The sequence below is a fragment of the Plectropomus leopardus genome, chromosome 5 (assembly GCF_026936395.1).
Source record: "Plectropomus leopardus strain MGB_pleo_1.0 chromosome 5, ASM2693639v1, whole genome shotgun sequence".
NCBI classification, from domain to species: domain Eukaryota; kingdom Metazoa; phylum Chordata; class Actinopteri; order Perciformes; family Serranidae; genus Plectropomus; species Plectropomus leopardus.
Genome location: NC_142180.1, coordinates 24727664 through 24745034, shown reverse-complemented (window position 1 = coordinate 24745034; position 17371 = coordinate 24727664). Strand labels below are relative to the sequence as shown.

Genomic DNA, 17371 nt, shown 5'->3' with positions numbered 1-17371 from the left:
TGGACACAGAGTTTTCAGAACGGTCTAAAGCGTTAAGGTTTTGCTCACAGGGATTACGTCTACATTTAAGATTATCTCTTTATTTGAAGTTTTAGGCACATTTAGTATAAATCCAACACTGTACCATTATATATATATTTATGGCAGAAGATATGAAAAAGCATTACAGGCTTTGATCTGAGTCTGTTCATGATATGCTGAGCCAACTCACCCTTCGGGAACAGGCACTTTCTTCTGTGCCTTGGGGGCTACAGGGTTGAGTTCTCCAGCGAACAGAGCGATGACTTCCTCTGCGACTTCGACCTCCTTCTGTTGCAGTTTCTGGATGTACTTGACCAGCTGCAGGATGCAAGACGCCTGAGGACAGGACAGAAGGTGAGACACACAGAGAAGATTAGCAGAGTCATTTATCTGATTTGTAAACGGTGTGTTACTTTATGACGTATATGATGCCAAAGTTTGAAGGGTAAAAAGTAAGAATTTTTGTTATGGTTTGGGCAAAAGAAATCCAGCTCTGACTCTTACCCTCTCCTGCACCTCCAGGTTGGCGCTCTGGACGAACAGCGGCAGCCTGTCAATCATCAGCTGACTGGTTTCCTGCGCTGCTGTGCTGTCTGTGTTCCCCTCCTGGCTCTTCAGCACGGTGGCAAACAGCTTGGCTGCATTCTGCACATACACTGCCTGGATGTGGCCCGGTAGGGTGGCCACCTTAGGCCGCAGCATGGCCTCTAGTGTCTGCATCGGGTTCTCCAGGTGTCTAAGGAGAGGAGGTGGATTTAGAGCAGGGATGTGCGTGATTAGTCAGGTATTTTATTAAACACTGCTACACTGCTGAGCTAAATGAGATAGGTGCTTAGGCTTGTCATTTGTTTGGCAAAAAGGAGCTCCAGAGAATCCTGGATGCGTGCGTGTGTGTGCGTGTGTGCGTGCGTGCGTGCGTGCGTGTTTGTTTGCCTAAAATTTCAGCAACATTTAAAATACAATTTGATTATAATACATTGTATTGTATGTGAATTCATTTCAAATGGCTCTTGAGATATGCACAATATTTTTCAGTGCATTGTTTAACCTTTTGAATAAATTACGCTCAATTATGGGTGTTTCTAACCATTTTCTTTCGTTTAGACCAGTCAACAAGTAAAAATTAAAACTTCCATTAAATGCAAGGGAAATGAGCTGTTAGAAATATCTTTAATTTAGAGAAGAGCCTCAATGAAAACTGCACTGAATCTCAATACTGATGCAATTTGCAGCATAGCACTGATGAAATATTTCATGATTATTTCATGAAAAAAAAAAAAGGTTTCAAACAAAACAGCAAAAAGGTTTGAAAATGCCTCTATCAACCAAAATAACCTAAACATCAGAAGTTTCCAAACATGTAACTACAAATGGGAATCCTATCACTTACATGCAATTTGAAATTGAAGTTGTTTGTTACTTTTGACAAGTAAAAAAAAATAACGCAAATGTCAATGAGTCTAATTTAGAGGCACATTTCAGCACTGCAGTGTGGGCAAAGAGCTGTCACTCAGGTATGGCTGGGCTTGCTTGTATTTGGATGATAAAAGAGGACGGAAACACAGAGGTGAGAGGAACAGTATCTGAACTAAGCTGTCAGTAATCTCTCTGTGGATTCATTGTCACAGGCAGCTGGGTAATGGGACACCTTATTATCGTCATAATACAGTCGTGAAATTTTCATGCAGGGTAATCATGGTCAGTCAAAAAAGGCTGTTGACAAAAAAAATTTAGTCACAGTTCTCGTTAAACTAACACTAATATCCGCTTATACCGGTGTGCATCCCAATGAGATGAATCAACGTACTCTGAGAATTCTCCGCAGATCCAGGCTGCTGCATATAACACTTCACAGATGCCCTTTCGCTGCACGTTGCCTGTCAAAAGGTGGGCGTTGTCCAGCAGAGTGGCCATCTGGGCAACAGCAAAGACCCGGATGGCTTTGACCCGGATAGCCACGTCCAGCATCTGAGAGGCAATGAGGTGGCCGTGCCGTGTGCCCTCTAACCGGGTCAGCTCCACCAGGATACTGATGTACCTGTCAAGCAGATATCGGGAGGTGCAAAATCATGCCATAGAGTCAAGTGAAGTAACATCAAACAAGAGTTAACAGAATAAGGAGCAAAATATAAGACAATGCTGGTGTGGTGTGACTGACCATTCGAAGTTGGTGATGTACTGGTAGTTGCTCTGACTGCAGATGTCGATGATCTTGGTGAGGAGTTCATCCCTGTAGGTGGTTCCTTCTGCTTTGTCCACATGCAGCATCAGCTTCTTAACAATCTCCATCAAGTTCTTTTTGGATACCTAAAAGAGAAGCGATCACATTTACACATATGTATGCAAACGTTTAAAACATTATGTATTCAACTGATGCAGGGAGAGACAGAACATCCTCAAAAAAGCTTTAAAAGTAAGAGAACGCAACCGAATATTTTGAACAGTGAATACATCACACAATTTTTACATGATATGACATCACTTAATAGCACACAACCACTGGGTAGGCTTGCCACTGTAGTCGGTGTTACCTTGTCTGTACACAGTATTTAGACATTCACCAATGATATTACTTGCACATAACCCCCCAGTTGTTTTGCATTTGTTATTTGTTTTTTAAAATATAAATAAAACCGATTTAGTTTACTTTCGCTTTTCAGTGCCCACATTCATTGCAAAAAAAACCCTCTACTTTGTAAAATACTAAGCATGTTATCAAAGCTGAGTTGGACAACTATAAACTGAAAGTATCTGCTCCGTACAGCGACAGAGTGGCAGCACAGAGCTCTGCTAGAAGCCAGGAACTTATGCACAAATAAACATTAATGCCCACGCTATCAGGGTGACTACCACACAAACATGAGGATGACAGAGGAAGAAGCAATCATCCTCAGGTAGAGAGCACATCCCGTGAGAGAAGAGGGAGATGACAAAGAAAGAGAGCTGCTGCCAAGCCCAAAAGAAAAAGAACTTTAGCAAGATTATTAAAAGCACGCGTTGCCACAGTCACACCAATTGTTACTGTTCTGTTTTGTTTGAAAGACATGAAGATCTAACATTAAAAATCAAAAGTGCGCTAAATAAAATGAGAGTCATCTGTCCATATATTTTCATGCAAAATATCTAGTGTAATTGGTAACACCTGTTTCATAAATTTAGATTTGCAGGCGGAAGGTAAGCGAACATACAAGCAAATTTTACACCAAAATGAGCTCTGTTGACTACATCCCATTTTGGCTATTGTAATGATTCCTTCAAGTTCTTAATAAACATTTAATCACAAAAAAATAACTGAATTAACTGAAAAAATTGATTTATTCATACCATGCCATAGAGCAGGTCCAGAGCTCTCAGGCGGATGGACTCGTCCTTGTCATCCAGACACTGGAGTATGAGGTCCTTATGAGACTGCACAGACTTGGGGTGGGTCTTCAGGATCTTTGACATGGCCAGCAGGCCCAGGTACTTCACTACAAAAGCAAACATGGCCTTAGCGCATTTTTTAAAACAAACATATGTGGACCCTTAGCTTTCTGCACCCAAGCAAGTAAAAGAATATTTACTTTTATCAGCTGACATTATTCTCCACATTAACATCAAAGTACGTTCTTATAATATTTTCCAACTCAAGTTCTAGCATTTATAAATTGGATTATTCTTACATGATTGCGACTGCAGTTACACAACAAATACAAAACCTGTTTGTGGAAAAACTACTTTTTTTTGGAGATTCATGATTTCTAGAAAACTCTTTGAAAACTGGATTACTTGTTCAAAAATGACAATTTATACTATATTTAATACTACTAACTACCTACTGTATTACCCTATAGCTTGTGATTCTTTGAGATCTAGCTTGCTGCATTCGGAAAATATTTATTTGTGAAAATAATATGAAAAAATGACTGTTGCTTTATCTTCCATCGCACAATCTATAGAACGCAAATGGAAATGACACAAATTAATAAAAAAGGAAAGGAACACAAAACATACAGAACAATGGAAAAGACACACAAACATAAACACACGGTACAACACACACATACTGGACACAGTAGTTTTGATTTATCCTTGTCGTTTTTCCTGCTCACCAAATTGATTTTTTTTTAAAAGATTCAGAAATCTGCTGAGTCACCGCTTTCTGTTGATCAACAAATTTGGCAGAGACAAATGCCTCTCAGGTTCTCGGATCAATAAGTGTGTGTGGTTGGTATTGACCTTGGGGGTGAGGTGAGGCTGGTCACTGCAGTGAATACATTGCAGAAATGACCAGGGACGTGGCCTCAGTGCAGCTGTAGGAGACACTCAAAGTACCTCTGAGATGGAAAAGTGACAGCAGCAGTTCAGTAAAGTGCAACTTTCTCTCAGCGAGAAAGGCACATTTGAGTGATGAAATGTGAGATGGACAAATAAAACATTTCGAAGATCGTTTAGTAAACTGCTGCCTTCAGTCCATCCATTTCCAGGTTTCTGTCTGTTCATTAAAAATGCTCCTGGCACAGCTACATATCACCACTACTCTACTGCAGCTGGTGTTTGCATCAAACATCTCAAACAGTGAATTCAGCACTTACACATCCTCACCTTTTCGGACTGCAATGCATCTAATGCATTAAGAATGATATTGTGGGTTTGTCACCTGATTTTCCATTTAGACAATTAAACTTAGCTTGCATAAAATGTTTTTCAACAATGTTGGCCTTCCAATATGGCCTCTTTCATTAAGAATACTTCACCCACAAAATGACCACTTTTACAGCAATTACTCACTATGTTATGTAGAATTTGTGAAGAAAAAATCGTTTTTCTTGCATGCCTCACAGTAAACAAAGAATCTTTAAAATTAAGATTTTTAAAGAATTGAAGTAAATGGGAACCACGTTTAACAACTGATAAACTATATGAAAATACTGGTTGACAAACTCACACACATGCTTTTTTGCTGAGACGTGAGGATACAAAAAAACGTCGGGAGCCCTGAGTGTGCCTGAACACACGTGTGTGTGTATGAGCTCCGCTTGAGCAGAGTTTAAACACACACATGCACAGGCACACCACTTGTCTGTGCATTAGACGATTTGTACCGACATGTTTTAAACTGTAATATTTTACCAAAAATGCATGTGTTGGGGGAATACTGAGCGTAAGACTGAATAAATGAAACTTTTACTGAAAATTTTACTGAAGGACTTGGTGTGTAAACTGAATGTTTTGATATAGTTTGGCTGTTGTCAAACGTTATCCCAGTTTATTTCAATTTGTAAAGAATATTCACTTATTTGGATTCTTCGTTCACCATGAAAGAATACAGGAAAAAACAGTTTTCTTCACAAAGTCAAGGTAATACACAGTGAGTAGTACATATACAAATGGTCATTTTGCAGGTAGAGTATTTATTTTACAGCCTTACAGCTGTTACTTTATCCTCCTAACAACAGGTACTGTGAAAGGATAAAGAAAAACCTAAAACCACAACAAAGTTCTAAGTCTACTCCACACACAAAACTAAGTATGGGTGTCCAGATAACTCGAATGGCTGGATAACATATTCTCAGCTCCAACGTGAAGCGTGCAAGAGATTGTATTTATAGAGCCACGCCTGATGTTTGAGTATAGCAAACTGGCAACTTTTAACCCTTTCAAATTGAAGCAACAAACCAGGAAAAACTCCACTGAGAGTTGTTCATTTTATGGGTCAAACACTGGATTTGTGTGTGAAACTGGCAGTGACTTCAGTGAAATGATATTCTAAGTAGGGCCCCTAATTGAGTAAGGGACTATAATAATGTTCGAGTTATCCAGAGTCAGGGGGTCTACGTTGTTGTTGTCTAAGAGGGCTGACTGTTCCACATAGTCAGAAACACGCAGACAATGAGAAAATGACACACTGCAGGCATTGACAGAGGGCTCACAGTTCTGGTCCGAGTCTTCTATCAGGATGCGCAGTTTCTGCACACAGAGCTGAAAAAGAGAAAGAGAGAGAGAGAGCAAGAGAAAAGGAGCCATTAACATCACTGTAAACCTTTCCACACCAGTTTTAGTCTTGTTATGTGGACACACTTCAACAAAAAAAAATAAATGAGACAAACAAAAGTGGGAGAAAAGGGGCTTATATTTGAGGTTAAAATGATTTTTTTCATGCGTTACTGAGACTCACAACAACTGAAAGCAAAAAAAGAAACAGCTTCATGAGTCCTACTGGCCTGTTTTATAGCTACTGTGTCTTTATTTTAAATATGTTTGAGAGACTTATGAACTGAAAGAAGCATGCATTGTGGTTCAACTGGGGTGGAAAGGGTTATGAACAATATTTAACCAAATGAAAGTGCAGATGGAGGAGTGGACCTCAGAGGCTTACCTGGATACTAGCACTGTGGTTCGGCATCCCAGAGGACAAAGAAATCAACACTGCAATGTGGGACAAAAAAGAATTTAGATCCGAATGTTGACTTAACATTTTGTGAGAAGAAAAAAAGACTTCAAGCTGTGATTGTAACTTCTACAAAAAGGAACTGAAATAGATTGAAACACATATTGAACTGAATTGTGTCACTATAATGCACACATTGAAACGCAGTACTGACCTGCAATCACAGTGTTGACACATTCATACAGCAGAGACATGGCAGAGGTACTGTGAGGGACGAGGAGAGGGAAAGAAACAGAGAGAAGTAGTGCGGATTATTATTGATATGCTCATAAGATCCAACAGCTTTAAAGATCTGAGGTTTTTTTCATTGAGGGGTTTCATCTCACCTGTGGATTAAGTTTGTCAGAGGTTCGATCAGCTTCTTCCCCAACCGTGGCTCCAGAGGCGTGAGCGCACCAAACTGTAAAACAGCAAACAGATTGCCATGACGCACAGAAAATTCATATTAGAATTTACACTTTCGACTATTAATGTTCTTATCTGGGTTTTTTAAATGTAAATGCCCACTCAGCCCTGGGCAGTGACAAACCGTAGGTTAGGATGCTGATAATATCAATAACCACTGAAGGGCCTGATTCGGATCTTTGAAGTGGGGTTGTACGACGTACTTACACATTGTCAATTTATTACCTACAGTAACAGGCATTGCTCTCTTCAAAGAAACCAGGCTCCTTTGATAAAAAAGGCAATTTTACCTCTCAGAGTGTGGGAGTTGCAACTCTACCGTTGCCTTGGTTGGTTAGGTTGTTTTTATTACTGTGTGACTTTCGGATCCGAACTAACGTGGCGTCCACAGCAGTATATTGCTTAGCCTGTGTTGCACTTATAAGGAATATAGCGGATTTTCAAAGTCAATAATACATAATTTTTTATGTTGCAATGTCATCATGCAGCAACCTATGGGCTTGGGAAAATAGTATTTTGCCAACTCTATATAAATGGTGTGACCAAAATTTGAATAGTCGTATTTGAATACACAAGGAACACTAGTGGGAAGCAGCAGAATGATATTAAAAAAAAAAAAAAATAAAAAATAAAAGTGGACCAGCCCTTTAACTTAACTCTCTTTTCAGAAACACAGATGGATAAATAAAGGCCTCATATTGTAAAAAGGTGCCATGAATTACTGGTAATGAACCGGTAACAACTGTAAGAGATGTGAACTTGTTTTACTTTAAAAAGGTGAGCAGTGACTCTGTTAAAAAAAACCAAAAAAAAAAACCCAATTTGCTATGCAACGCAACCTATCATGTGACCTCAATGTATTTTGGTCAACTGAGGAGAATGCTGGTGTGGGTAGAAGTATCAGTTCCTCTTTTATGATAGATGTATCCCTGTATGATTGGTGCAATACTGCAAGAGTCATATAAAACGGTTGCTTTGTGGCACACAGTATGTAGCAAGTTGCTGTTCATACATAGGAATAAAAGCATGGCAGCAATATAAGACCAAATGTAATATTTCCACACCAAATCCAGAAACTCTTATGAGTTACCTGTATCCTGTTGACTCACCAGCTTGATGATCTTAATGAGAACCCAGTTATTAGTAGAGGAGGTCATGAGTTTGAAGAAGAGGGGGGCCAAAGACAGGTAGTTCTTGGGATTTCTCCGAGCCAGCTCACAGATAACATTTACTGCGGCAGACTGGACACCTAAAGATGACCAAAAAATAAAAAGTAATTAGAATAGAAGTTCAAACACATAATTTATTCAACTGAAATAAAACTTAAAAAACTGCAATGTATGTGTTTATTTAAGGTTAGGGTAATAAGTGTGCCTAAAATACAATTATGAGAATATAGCAATAAAACCCAGGCAAAGGAAAAAAGTTTAAATCTGTCGAATCTCCGCTGTACGGACAAAATTGACAAAATATTTTCATAAGATGCATTCTTTTCATTAAGATGCATAACCATTTTTTATGCCTTCATAAGTGGTGAACATTTTAAGAAAAAGCAGAGAAGGAGGGGTTTTTTTAATGTCCTTTTGACAACAGTTGAAAGTAATGTTAACAACAAACCACTCACAGAATTTCAGCCTAGTAAATATTGTCTCACAGATGTGAAATGAGAAAATGTGACACCACAGACACAGTTCTGGTCAAAAGCCATTTAAGGGAATAAACGTCCTGTGAGATGTTTTTGTCCGTGCAGCAGAAATAGTCCTGCGAGTTGTTGAATATTCCCAGACAGCCTTGGCAGTATCACAAATGAGCCTCCCTTAATCTCATATTCTTACTTGCTGAATATTTCATAGGGTTCAGGTGACAAAGCACAAGCTTCCTACGTAACGGCTGAGTGCAGCATCCTTCCTGATACCTGGGTCTGGGTCCTCCAGTTTCTCCTTGAGCCTGGGGAAAGCAGGTCGCAGGGACTCTGGGTACTTTAGAAACACCTTGTACATGATCAGCACCGCTTTCTTTCTGATGTAAGGTTTAGTGTGGGACATCTAGGGTGGGGGAAAAAGTAGAGAAAGTACAGATGATTGTGATCAAACTGGAAAAAAAGGTTCGGGAGCCAGAAAAAAAAACCTAAAGAGCACAAGGCCTGGTTGGTAAACCTCTTGACATACTCTCCATGACTCACCAGTGTCATGATGTCATTGGCCAGGTCTCGAGCCAGGTCAGGGGTCACAAAACAAGAGAGACCAGTGAGGGCAACACCTGTGTCATACTGGTTGGGGCTGCTGAGATCCTGAGAGAGAAAAAGAAGAAAAAAAATATAGAAAGATAGTCTACAAAACAGAAAAGGTTGTCTAAGAAATAATTGACAGTGAGATGTCCACAGAGCGTGCAGAGGAGAATAACACTGACCTTTCGGATCTGATTGGTTGTCAGCATGATGACATCGGTGCTCTCGTGAAAGCACTGCGAGGCCGCAAGGTAGCCAATCCTCTGTAGGAAGAGAGAAAACATTCTGTGCTGCATTTCAACTGTGCTTTCACACTGTATATTTCAGTACGATGCTATTATTACAAACACTCATCAAGCTGCGGCAGTTCCATGGAGATTTACCTGCACAGTACACAATGTGACTATTCCTTGTGCTATTTTTGGCTGAGTATCTATGTGGAGAAATTAACTTAAACTCAACAACAAAGGACAGTTTCTGAGACACGCGTATCTAAAACCTACACTTGGGCGTACACAACAGTCATAAGTTGAATCCACAAAAAGTGACCAGGAGCTGTATTTCCAGGGCGAGTGATAATATTCCAGTCGTACCTTGTACGTGAACTTGGAGGAGCTCATGACTTCAACGATGTTGAAAGCGGCCCAGCTGACATCATAGCCCAGCATCTGAAGCTGTATCACGGAAAAGAAAAGGGAGAGTGATGTGGGTGACTGAAAGGAGCAGAGGAGCTCTAAGCTGTCTCTGTGTTGTGCAGAGAGGCTAAATGATTTGAGCTGAAAGCTCTCAAAAGTGGGCACAGATGCCAATTGCAACAAGATATCTAAGACTAAAATGTGGGCCTTTGCTATAAATAGAAAGAGTGCTTTCATTTAAACAGAAATTGTGCACCGTTCTTAATAAGTGTTGGCTGCCAGCTATTAGGCTGCGTTGAGACTAAGTTTCAACTACAAAAAAAACATTTGTACATGCAGTCTAGTACCAGTTTTATGATAATGTTTTAAGTGGTTTCACACTGTTCACTTCTGTTAGCTACTGATGAAGCCTTGAGCTGAAACAATGGGCTCTGACCAGCATGATGCTGATTGAATAGAAAAGATAATATACAAAGAACAAAGTCAGTGTGCAGCTCCTTTTTACAGTTATCACAACCAGACCGAATTTTCCATTGCGTGCATGTAAATGCAACATGTCAGCCTTGCAGTGTATGAAACTGTTTGAGCATATTAGAGAGCACCAAATTTCATTTATTTCTCACCTGCTTTAGAGTCATATCACAAACCACATACTTATAAACAGGGTTCCCAAAGCTTAAGGCATAATACATCCAAGACTTTTTTAATGCCATTCTGAATGAAATTTAAGACTAATTTTACAATAACTGAAATTACAAAACAAACAAATTTTGCCCAAATGTTTATAGTAATTTAAAACATGTTTTTTTGTTGGTTCCACTACCCTGATCTGCCAAAAGTTAATGCAAGTATTTGGTTAACTATTAAAAAAAAGAATAAATAAATATATGTTGCCAATTATTTTGAAATGTAACAATGCAACGTAAGAAAAAAAGGATTCACAGACTGCATTTTTTTAAGATTCTGAAAGATTGACTTAAGGTATTTTAATACTAATTAACGCCTTATCTTTAACGCCGTAACGCTAAGGGTCCACAGGGACTCTGTGTAAATTGCTTATTAATCTAATCTTACCTGTTCTGTTTGGTGTATATTCTTCTTTGTTCATCTTGGGTGTTAAATATGGAATTGATTGCTCTGACGGTGCTATCTATAAGAATTAAGAGACTCTGGCATTGTTTTAGTGAGTTATACCTCTTATCACACACTCTGTGTATCAGTCCAAAGAAGCACAGGTGGGCTTACACTGAGAGCCCAGCAATAATGTGTGGCATCTATTATTATGTGAATCAGTGCGTATGTACCGAAGAGAGCGGAAAGATATAGAGAGAGCCAGTGATTCTGAGGAGGGTGTTGAGAGATCTTACGTAGGTGAGCTTGCACACAGCATTGGCTTTGACAGCGATGTTGTCCTGCTTGAGCTCCTGTTTGATCTCATCGATGCATGTGGAGATGTACTTGGCCTGAGGGCAGACAAAGGAGAGGACAAACAACAGACACCAGATCAGATTAGGTGGAGTGATATCCGGATTGGGAGGCTGCTACCAAGCACCAGGAAAAAGCTGAAAAAACCCTGGTCTGTGTGTTGCTGCTATCCAAGTCACCAGCCAGCAGATGTGGGGATGAGTAATTGTTTTGCAGGTTTCAAGTCAAATCTCGTCAGACAAGTCGTACACTTTATCCTTGACTTTATAAAGTTGGAACAATCATGACTCACAGGTGTTAATGTCAATGTTTTGATTTTTTTCTTTGATTGTCAGAGTATGCTTCACAACCTGTCATTTTGAGGTCCTGTTCCAAGTTTTGGTTGAGATATGGCATGTGGTTTGGCTTGTAGGCCTAGAACATTTCCTTTCCTAATAACCAATACTGTAACACATTAAATGGTGCAACTTGTCTGTGAGATTCTCTGTTAGCATAGCCCGAAAGATGGATCATGCTAAAATAAGTATTTCACAGATATAAAGAAGGCCCTCACATAATACTAAGCTGTCTCTGCAGTAAAAAGAAAGAAATACTTTTAAAATTGGTGCTACGCGACCAGATAAAACAGAAAAAAGGGTCCTTTTGTTCGAGAGGTAGAAAACCTACAACTACCAGAATGCTGTGCGCCTGATGATAAACGGTTAACTAAAAACATGTTTCTGAAAACGCTTGAGGCGAGAAATAGACAACTCAGTAACAGAAACTTGGTTTATATTTGTGTTTATATCAGTGTTACTTTGTTTTAGCATTTGATCTACATTTTTTCAGCCTCTGTTTTCACTGTGCAGGAAACAGTGTGGCGCACACTTTCTATTCATTAACTCTCACCATTACAGCACAACAGGGCATTAAAATATGTTTTTTAAACACATTTTAAGCAAGAAAAAGGCAGTGCAGTAACATAATCTTGGTTTACATCTGATCAGCACTGCCTAGGTTTATCGTGTGTTATAATTTTGGTCTGAGTTTGAGAGACAGAGAGAGAGGCTGGTAAGTCTTTCGATCAGCTGTATTTGTGATGACAGCTGGCAATACGAAAATTTGATAGTACAGCCTGTATTTTGAGCAACAGTCCCAAGAGCAAACGAAAGTTTCCCCAGGGTATGTGGAGGAATATCTAGGCACAGGTTAGATGGAGGAAAGTCTACCACAGGTCATCTACACATACTACTTACACTGTTTTGATACAAAGCTGGTAGAAAATTGACAAAGTAACCATTTAAAGCACACTACACAAGAGCTCAGATCTGAGAAAACACTGCTAACAGTTATAGTAATGCGCTTACAGAGCAAAAAACAATAAACACGAGCAAAAGACTCATTTCTATAATTTCAATTACATGGCTGCTAAACACAGGTTATTTTATGCAAGTCCTCAGGTAACAGGTGACTCAACAGCTCGCCCATCCTCTAAAGCATTTTAACAAATGACCGCTTGCAGAAGCCTCACGCCTGAATAAATGAATGAATAAATAGCTGTTCTTATAACCCCTGTTGTAATACAGTAGATTTCCAAAAATAGAGAGTGGAAGGCACTTTTCATTCAACAGAGGAGGGCAAGCTTGGTTAGATAGAGCAATCAGTCAACCATTGTTGGGAGAAGCAACCTTGCAAAACAAACACATAGCTCTGTAGAGTGTGAGTGCGTGCTGGTCATGTGTGTGCAGTCATGAGACAGCACAGTGACAGGAGGAGGTAGAGGGGAAGGGGGGAGACTGAGCTCTGCTGCTGCTGCTGCTGCTGCTCCTGGAGAAACTAGCAGGGCTGGAGGGCGGGCAGGGAGAGATTCAAACCAAGATCACCAGACACACACACAGTGCTTCTGCATCACACTCGTCTTAAATGACCAATACAGAGCCCATTGAAATAACTGAGATATTTGTCAGAGGTCCAACAAAGACAACCTTTCAGCCAACAACGCTGACTGAGCTGGAGGTAAACTGGAAGGCCTAGACTTTCCGAGCAAAAAAATGAGTAGCTGAAGCTAACAAGTACATACTAAAATTACAGATAGGCCTAAAATATTACTGGTAATCTCACAGAAGTACACTCTAGGACATCCTCACAATACTTTATCTACAATATGCCTGCTGTTCCAAAGGCGTGGGAGGGAGAGTGAATGAATGAACAGTGCAGAGACTCCGCACACACGTGAAAAGCAAACTGTGGGCTGGCCAGGAAAAAGTCAACACACACTCAGGCGTGCACACACACACTCACAGTTTATTAATATTTCAGCAAACTGTCCACTGTTGACTGGGCAACCACCACCTTATCTGGGCTACCCAGGTTGGGTTACAGCTGGTGAACATCTCAGCAGCAAATTCACTGAATCAAGAGATCAAGCATTGACGGGCTCAAACAACATAGCTAATCTAAATGCCTGATTTTTTAGAAAAAAAATGTGGCACGAATGTAAGTTGAGGGAGGGTAGTTATATGCACATCACGTAGGTGCAAGGCTATCAAAAAACAGCTCATATGAGGAAAAAAGTGACACCTGCACACTTACTCCATGCCACATAAGTTTAATTAAGACAATGTTGCGATTCTACTTTGATCTTCATCAGTTAGAAATGTTTGAAAAGATGAAACCACACCTATATTTATACATAACGCACAACAATAGGTAGGTGGCAGGTGTGGTTGACCATATGAACCACTCAGGGTGGTAAAACAATGGACAATCAACAATTCTATAAATTGCATAATAAATGCATAGAAGAAATACATCGGGAAAGAAAAACAGTGATGTCGAGGCCATATTATAAGACATCAAACATATCTCAATAGATTAAAACATCATATAAAGATTCTTTATATCAAAATACATTAAACTGTATCATCAGTCTACATCACCTGTGTTCAAAATTGGATTAAATTAAGAGTAATCTCCAAAAAGACACCTAAAAATATCATATTCTAATGAAGGATAAATGGTCATATTCCAATAAAGGAATACAGTCAAATAAGAGAAGACACACACCGGTTATATTAACAAACCAACACATTTTCAGTTATTCGTGTGTGTCAGAGACTAGAAAAACACACACACTAAGAGTCCTCACAATAAAACCACTGTTATTAATTTTAAAGAAGATGTTTGATCTCATACTCTTGATTTAAACCTCTGGGTGTAAGAGTTTGGAGAGTGAAAATATAGAAACTCTCTCTCTCTCTCTGAAATAAGAGTATAACAGAGATCCAAGTAGGATCAAAACGTTGTATTCATTAAACGTGTGTAGTTTGGAGTAAGTGTGCAGGCATTACTGAATTCCTCAGGACACAAATGAAACATAATTCCAGGCCAAATGTGCACATAGCTGATAGGATTTGATGATTTCGCCCATTTGTACATTGTAGGGGTTGACTTATATGTTTTTTTGGGGCCGATACCAATACTTCTTATTAGTACTTAATGTGACCGATAACCAATATTTGGAACTGATATGCATTTACAATCAAAATGAAAATATTTTGGTCGAAATTTAGAATTTGAAATATAACAAAATCCAACACAAAACTTTGTTTAAATGCCTTTAGCAAACGTTTTATCAAAACTGAAATTTTCATTCATCATTAAAACAAAACGCTGGTACATATATCTGCACCTATATATATATATACTACATATATTTGCGATAATCTGTCCACCCATAATCGAAACGCTGTCCTGATTGAACTTGTGTGGCAGAGTACTCTTTGTCCTCTCAGATTATAAATACTGTTTTGGTAAAATCATCATCATTAAAAGACGAGACAGAGTGTATTGGAGCGTACATCGATACATAACGCGCAGAATTGCACTGTTGGAAGATATTCCTTCTTCGTTTTGTTTCTTCTTTTTCTTTTCTTTTTGTGTGGCATGAAGTAAGTGTGCAGGCCTCACTTTTTTTTCTCGAGACACAAATGTAGAACATTATTCCTTGCAAAATGTGTACATAGCTGGTTAGATCTGATGGTTTAGCCTCTGCTTGTAAATTGGATTTAAATTGAGATGGTAAGCAAATCTGCCACGTTGAGAAAGTAAAGACTACCAGAAGCTGCCCTCAGGTTAGACACGCTAGCTCTAAATTTCACACCTGTCCTACAGCTTGAGACAGGTGAGCTCTGTGCAACAATCCAGTGATCCTGCCTCGCACCCACCACCTCCATCCACCTGACATAGAATTTTTTACAGCAAGGTTAAACACAGCAAACACAGAGCTTGTAAGAAGAGCAGGCTGGTGTGAGAAATGGAAACGTGGCTGTCCCAAACAGTGCCCTCTAACGGCCCATCCCACCACCCACCCCGCTGCTCCCACTCAGGTTGTGATGATCCTGTCATCACCCACAAAGCTGTGACAGGGATGACATCACCTTCAATCACTGATGGGATGTTTAAAAACGAGTTTATGCAAAATGCAATTTTATGTCAACATCCACAACGGTTATACGTGCATTTGTAAGCTCAGAGCGAACCAAATAGGCAAGTTAGGCCTATAAACAGTCTGACATTTGCTAATGTAATCAATCAGAGCATCACATCATCCATTCAACAGTGGGGTGACTCTGGTGTCCTAAACTCAATTAAGCAGACTGAAGACTTCTTGATACGTATCCTCAAATTATAATTCACTAAAAGCCAATTGGTTGATTAACTAATATTAGCAATAAGTTACTAAATGGTATGATCTCGGTTATACTAACTTCACCCGGTGAATTGTGATTATCTATCGAGCTGCTTCCTCTGTTTGTCAGTTAGCTACGTTTGCTAGCTGTCAGTTACAACTCTTCATTAAATATCCCCCCAAAAAAATATGACACTTACGTTACATGAAAGTTAGCACCAACACGAAAGTCCTAGCTTGTTATTTAGCAAACGTTAAGTTAGCATTAGCCGCTAAAAACCGACTGTTTTGACTGACTGTTAGCTAGCGGTTGAAATGACTGAGCGCTAATTTAACTAGCGTTAGCAGTTAGCTAGCTGCTCAACGATAACGGTAACGGCAGAGAGCTAAAAACATAAATGAAATGTGACGGTGAAAATGTCCCCGGTGAGAGCGGTTGCTCGTTGGTGGTTTTACCTCATCTTCCTTGTGATTCCTAATGCCACGTACTAAATCCTGAAGATTTTTATCGAACATCCGATCGATGCTCCCTTTGACAATCTTCAGAGCCATGTCTGCCTTTGACTTGTACCGCTGTCGTCCTGCGGGGGCCAAGCGCCTTCCAGAGGTCTAGTGGGTGCCGACCGACCCTCTAGACTGTCTCTCATCCACCCGGGTACCGTGCGTGCAGGGTCCGCTGCTGTTTACCGAGCCCGGGCAGATGAAGCTGAGGCCGGACGGGGCGTCCTGTGCTGTGCAGAGACGCTGGCAACGGATCAGTGTAGGAAATGGCTGACAAAATGGCGTCTTATGTCAGCTGACTTGAGTATTAAGCGAGACTCTCATATGGGAATCAGCGGAATTAAAGGTCCAGTCCACCCGTTTAACATCACAGTTTCATGACACAGTAAAGCAGGGGTCTGCAACCTTTGCTATCAAAAGAGCCATTTCTGGCCCAAAACAAACAAAAAAAATCTGTCTGGAGCCGCAGGTAACACAACACATATAATATATAATATAATAGACTTTATTACAGACTCAATGGTCCAGATAAGAGCAAGACAATATATACAAAAGATATAAAAGACACATAGAAGTACCATACACAACATATTCACAATGCTATAAGATCACTTATAAAAAAAAAACAAGTAAAAAGTCAAACTAGCCTATCAATATTATTAATGGGTCTATATGAGCATTCATTAATGTTTTACCACTATTTATTATTTTTTGTTACATTAACTTTGCAGTGTTGGTGGTAAAAATTAAAAGATCCATTCATGCACTATTATTATTATTACTATTATTATTATCTATATGCATTATTAACTTCTCTGTTTTCCTCTGAGACTTCTCCAATCTTGGATTTGGAATCCATAGCTAGTCAAGCTTTTTTGATTCAGGAGCATCCACCGCTTTTGAAATTTGGCAAAATTAAGCAGAAAAGGCACCAATGCCACAGAAATATGATGCATATTTTAGTTAATGAAATGCTAATACATTTTCATATTCTGTGTACAGGCTACATATTTTTGCAATTGAAAAATTGAATGAAAATCTTTAAAAAAAATAATTGT

The 17371-nt window shown here is 39.4% G+C and overlaps 1 protein-coding gene across 5 annotated transcripts in view; it reads right to left on the bottom strand.

Annotated features, from left to right (window-relative positions):
* Positions 1-16602, bottom strand: part of ap3d1 (adaptor related protein complex 3 subunit delta 1) — a 36008-nt gene extending 19406 nt beyond the window's left edge. For all 5 annotated transcript variants that reach the window (XM_042481231.2, XM_042481238.2, XM_042481251.2 and 2 more), the window contains exons 1-16: positions 16269-16602; positions 11086-11181; positions 9677-9757; positions 9266-9346; positions 9039-9146; positions 8772-8901; positions 7966-8105; positions 6778-6851; positions 6606-6655; positions 6380-6429; positions 5934-5982; positions 3346-3491; positions 2180-2328; positions 1829-2059; positions 526-757; positions 212-357 (exon numbers count right to left, since the gene is read on the bottom strand). In XM_042481231.2, coding sequence (XP_042337165.1) covers positions 212-357; positions 526-757; positions 1829-2059; positions 2180-2328; positions 3346-3491; positions 5934-5982; positions 6380-6429; positions 6606-6655; positions 6778-6851; positions 7966-8105; positions 8772-8901; positions 9039-9146; positions 9266-9346; positions 9677-9757; positions 11086-11181; positions 16269-16364 — 1859 coding nt within the window. In that variant the 5' untranslated portion in view covers positions 16365-16602. The remainder of the gene's footprint in view (positions 1-211; positions 358-525; positions 758-1828; positions 2060-2179; positions 2329-3345; positions 3492-5933; positions 5983-6379; positions 6430-6605; positions 6656-6777; positions 6852-7965; positions 8106-8771; positions 8902-9038; positions 9147-9265; positions 9347-9676; positions 9758-11085; positions 11182-16268) is intronic.
* Positions 16603-17371: the final 769 nt, after the last annotated feature.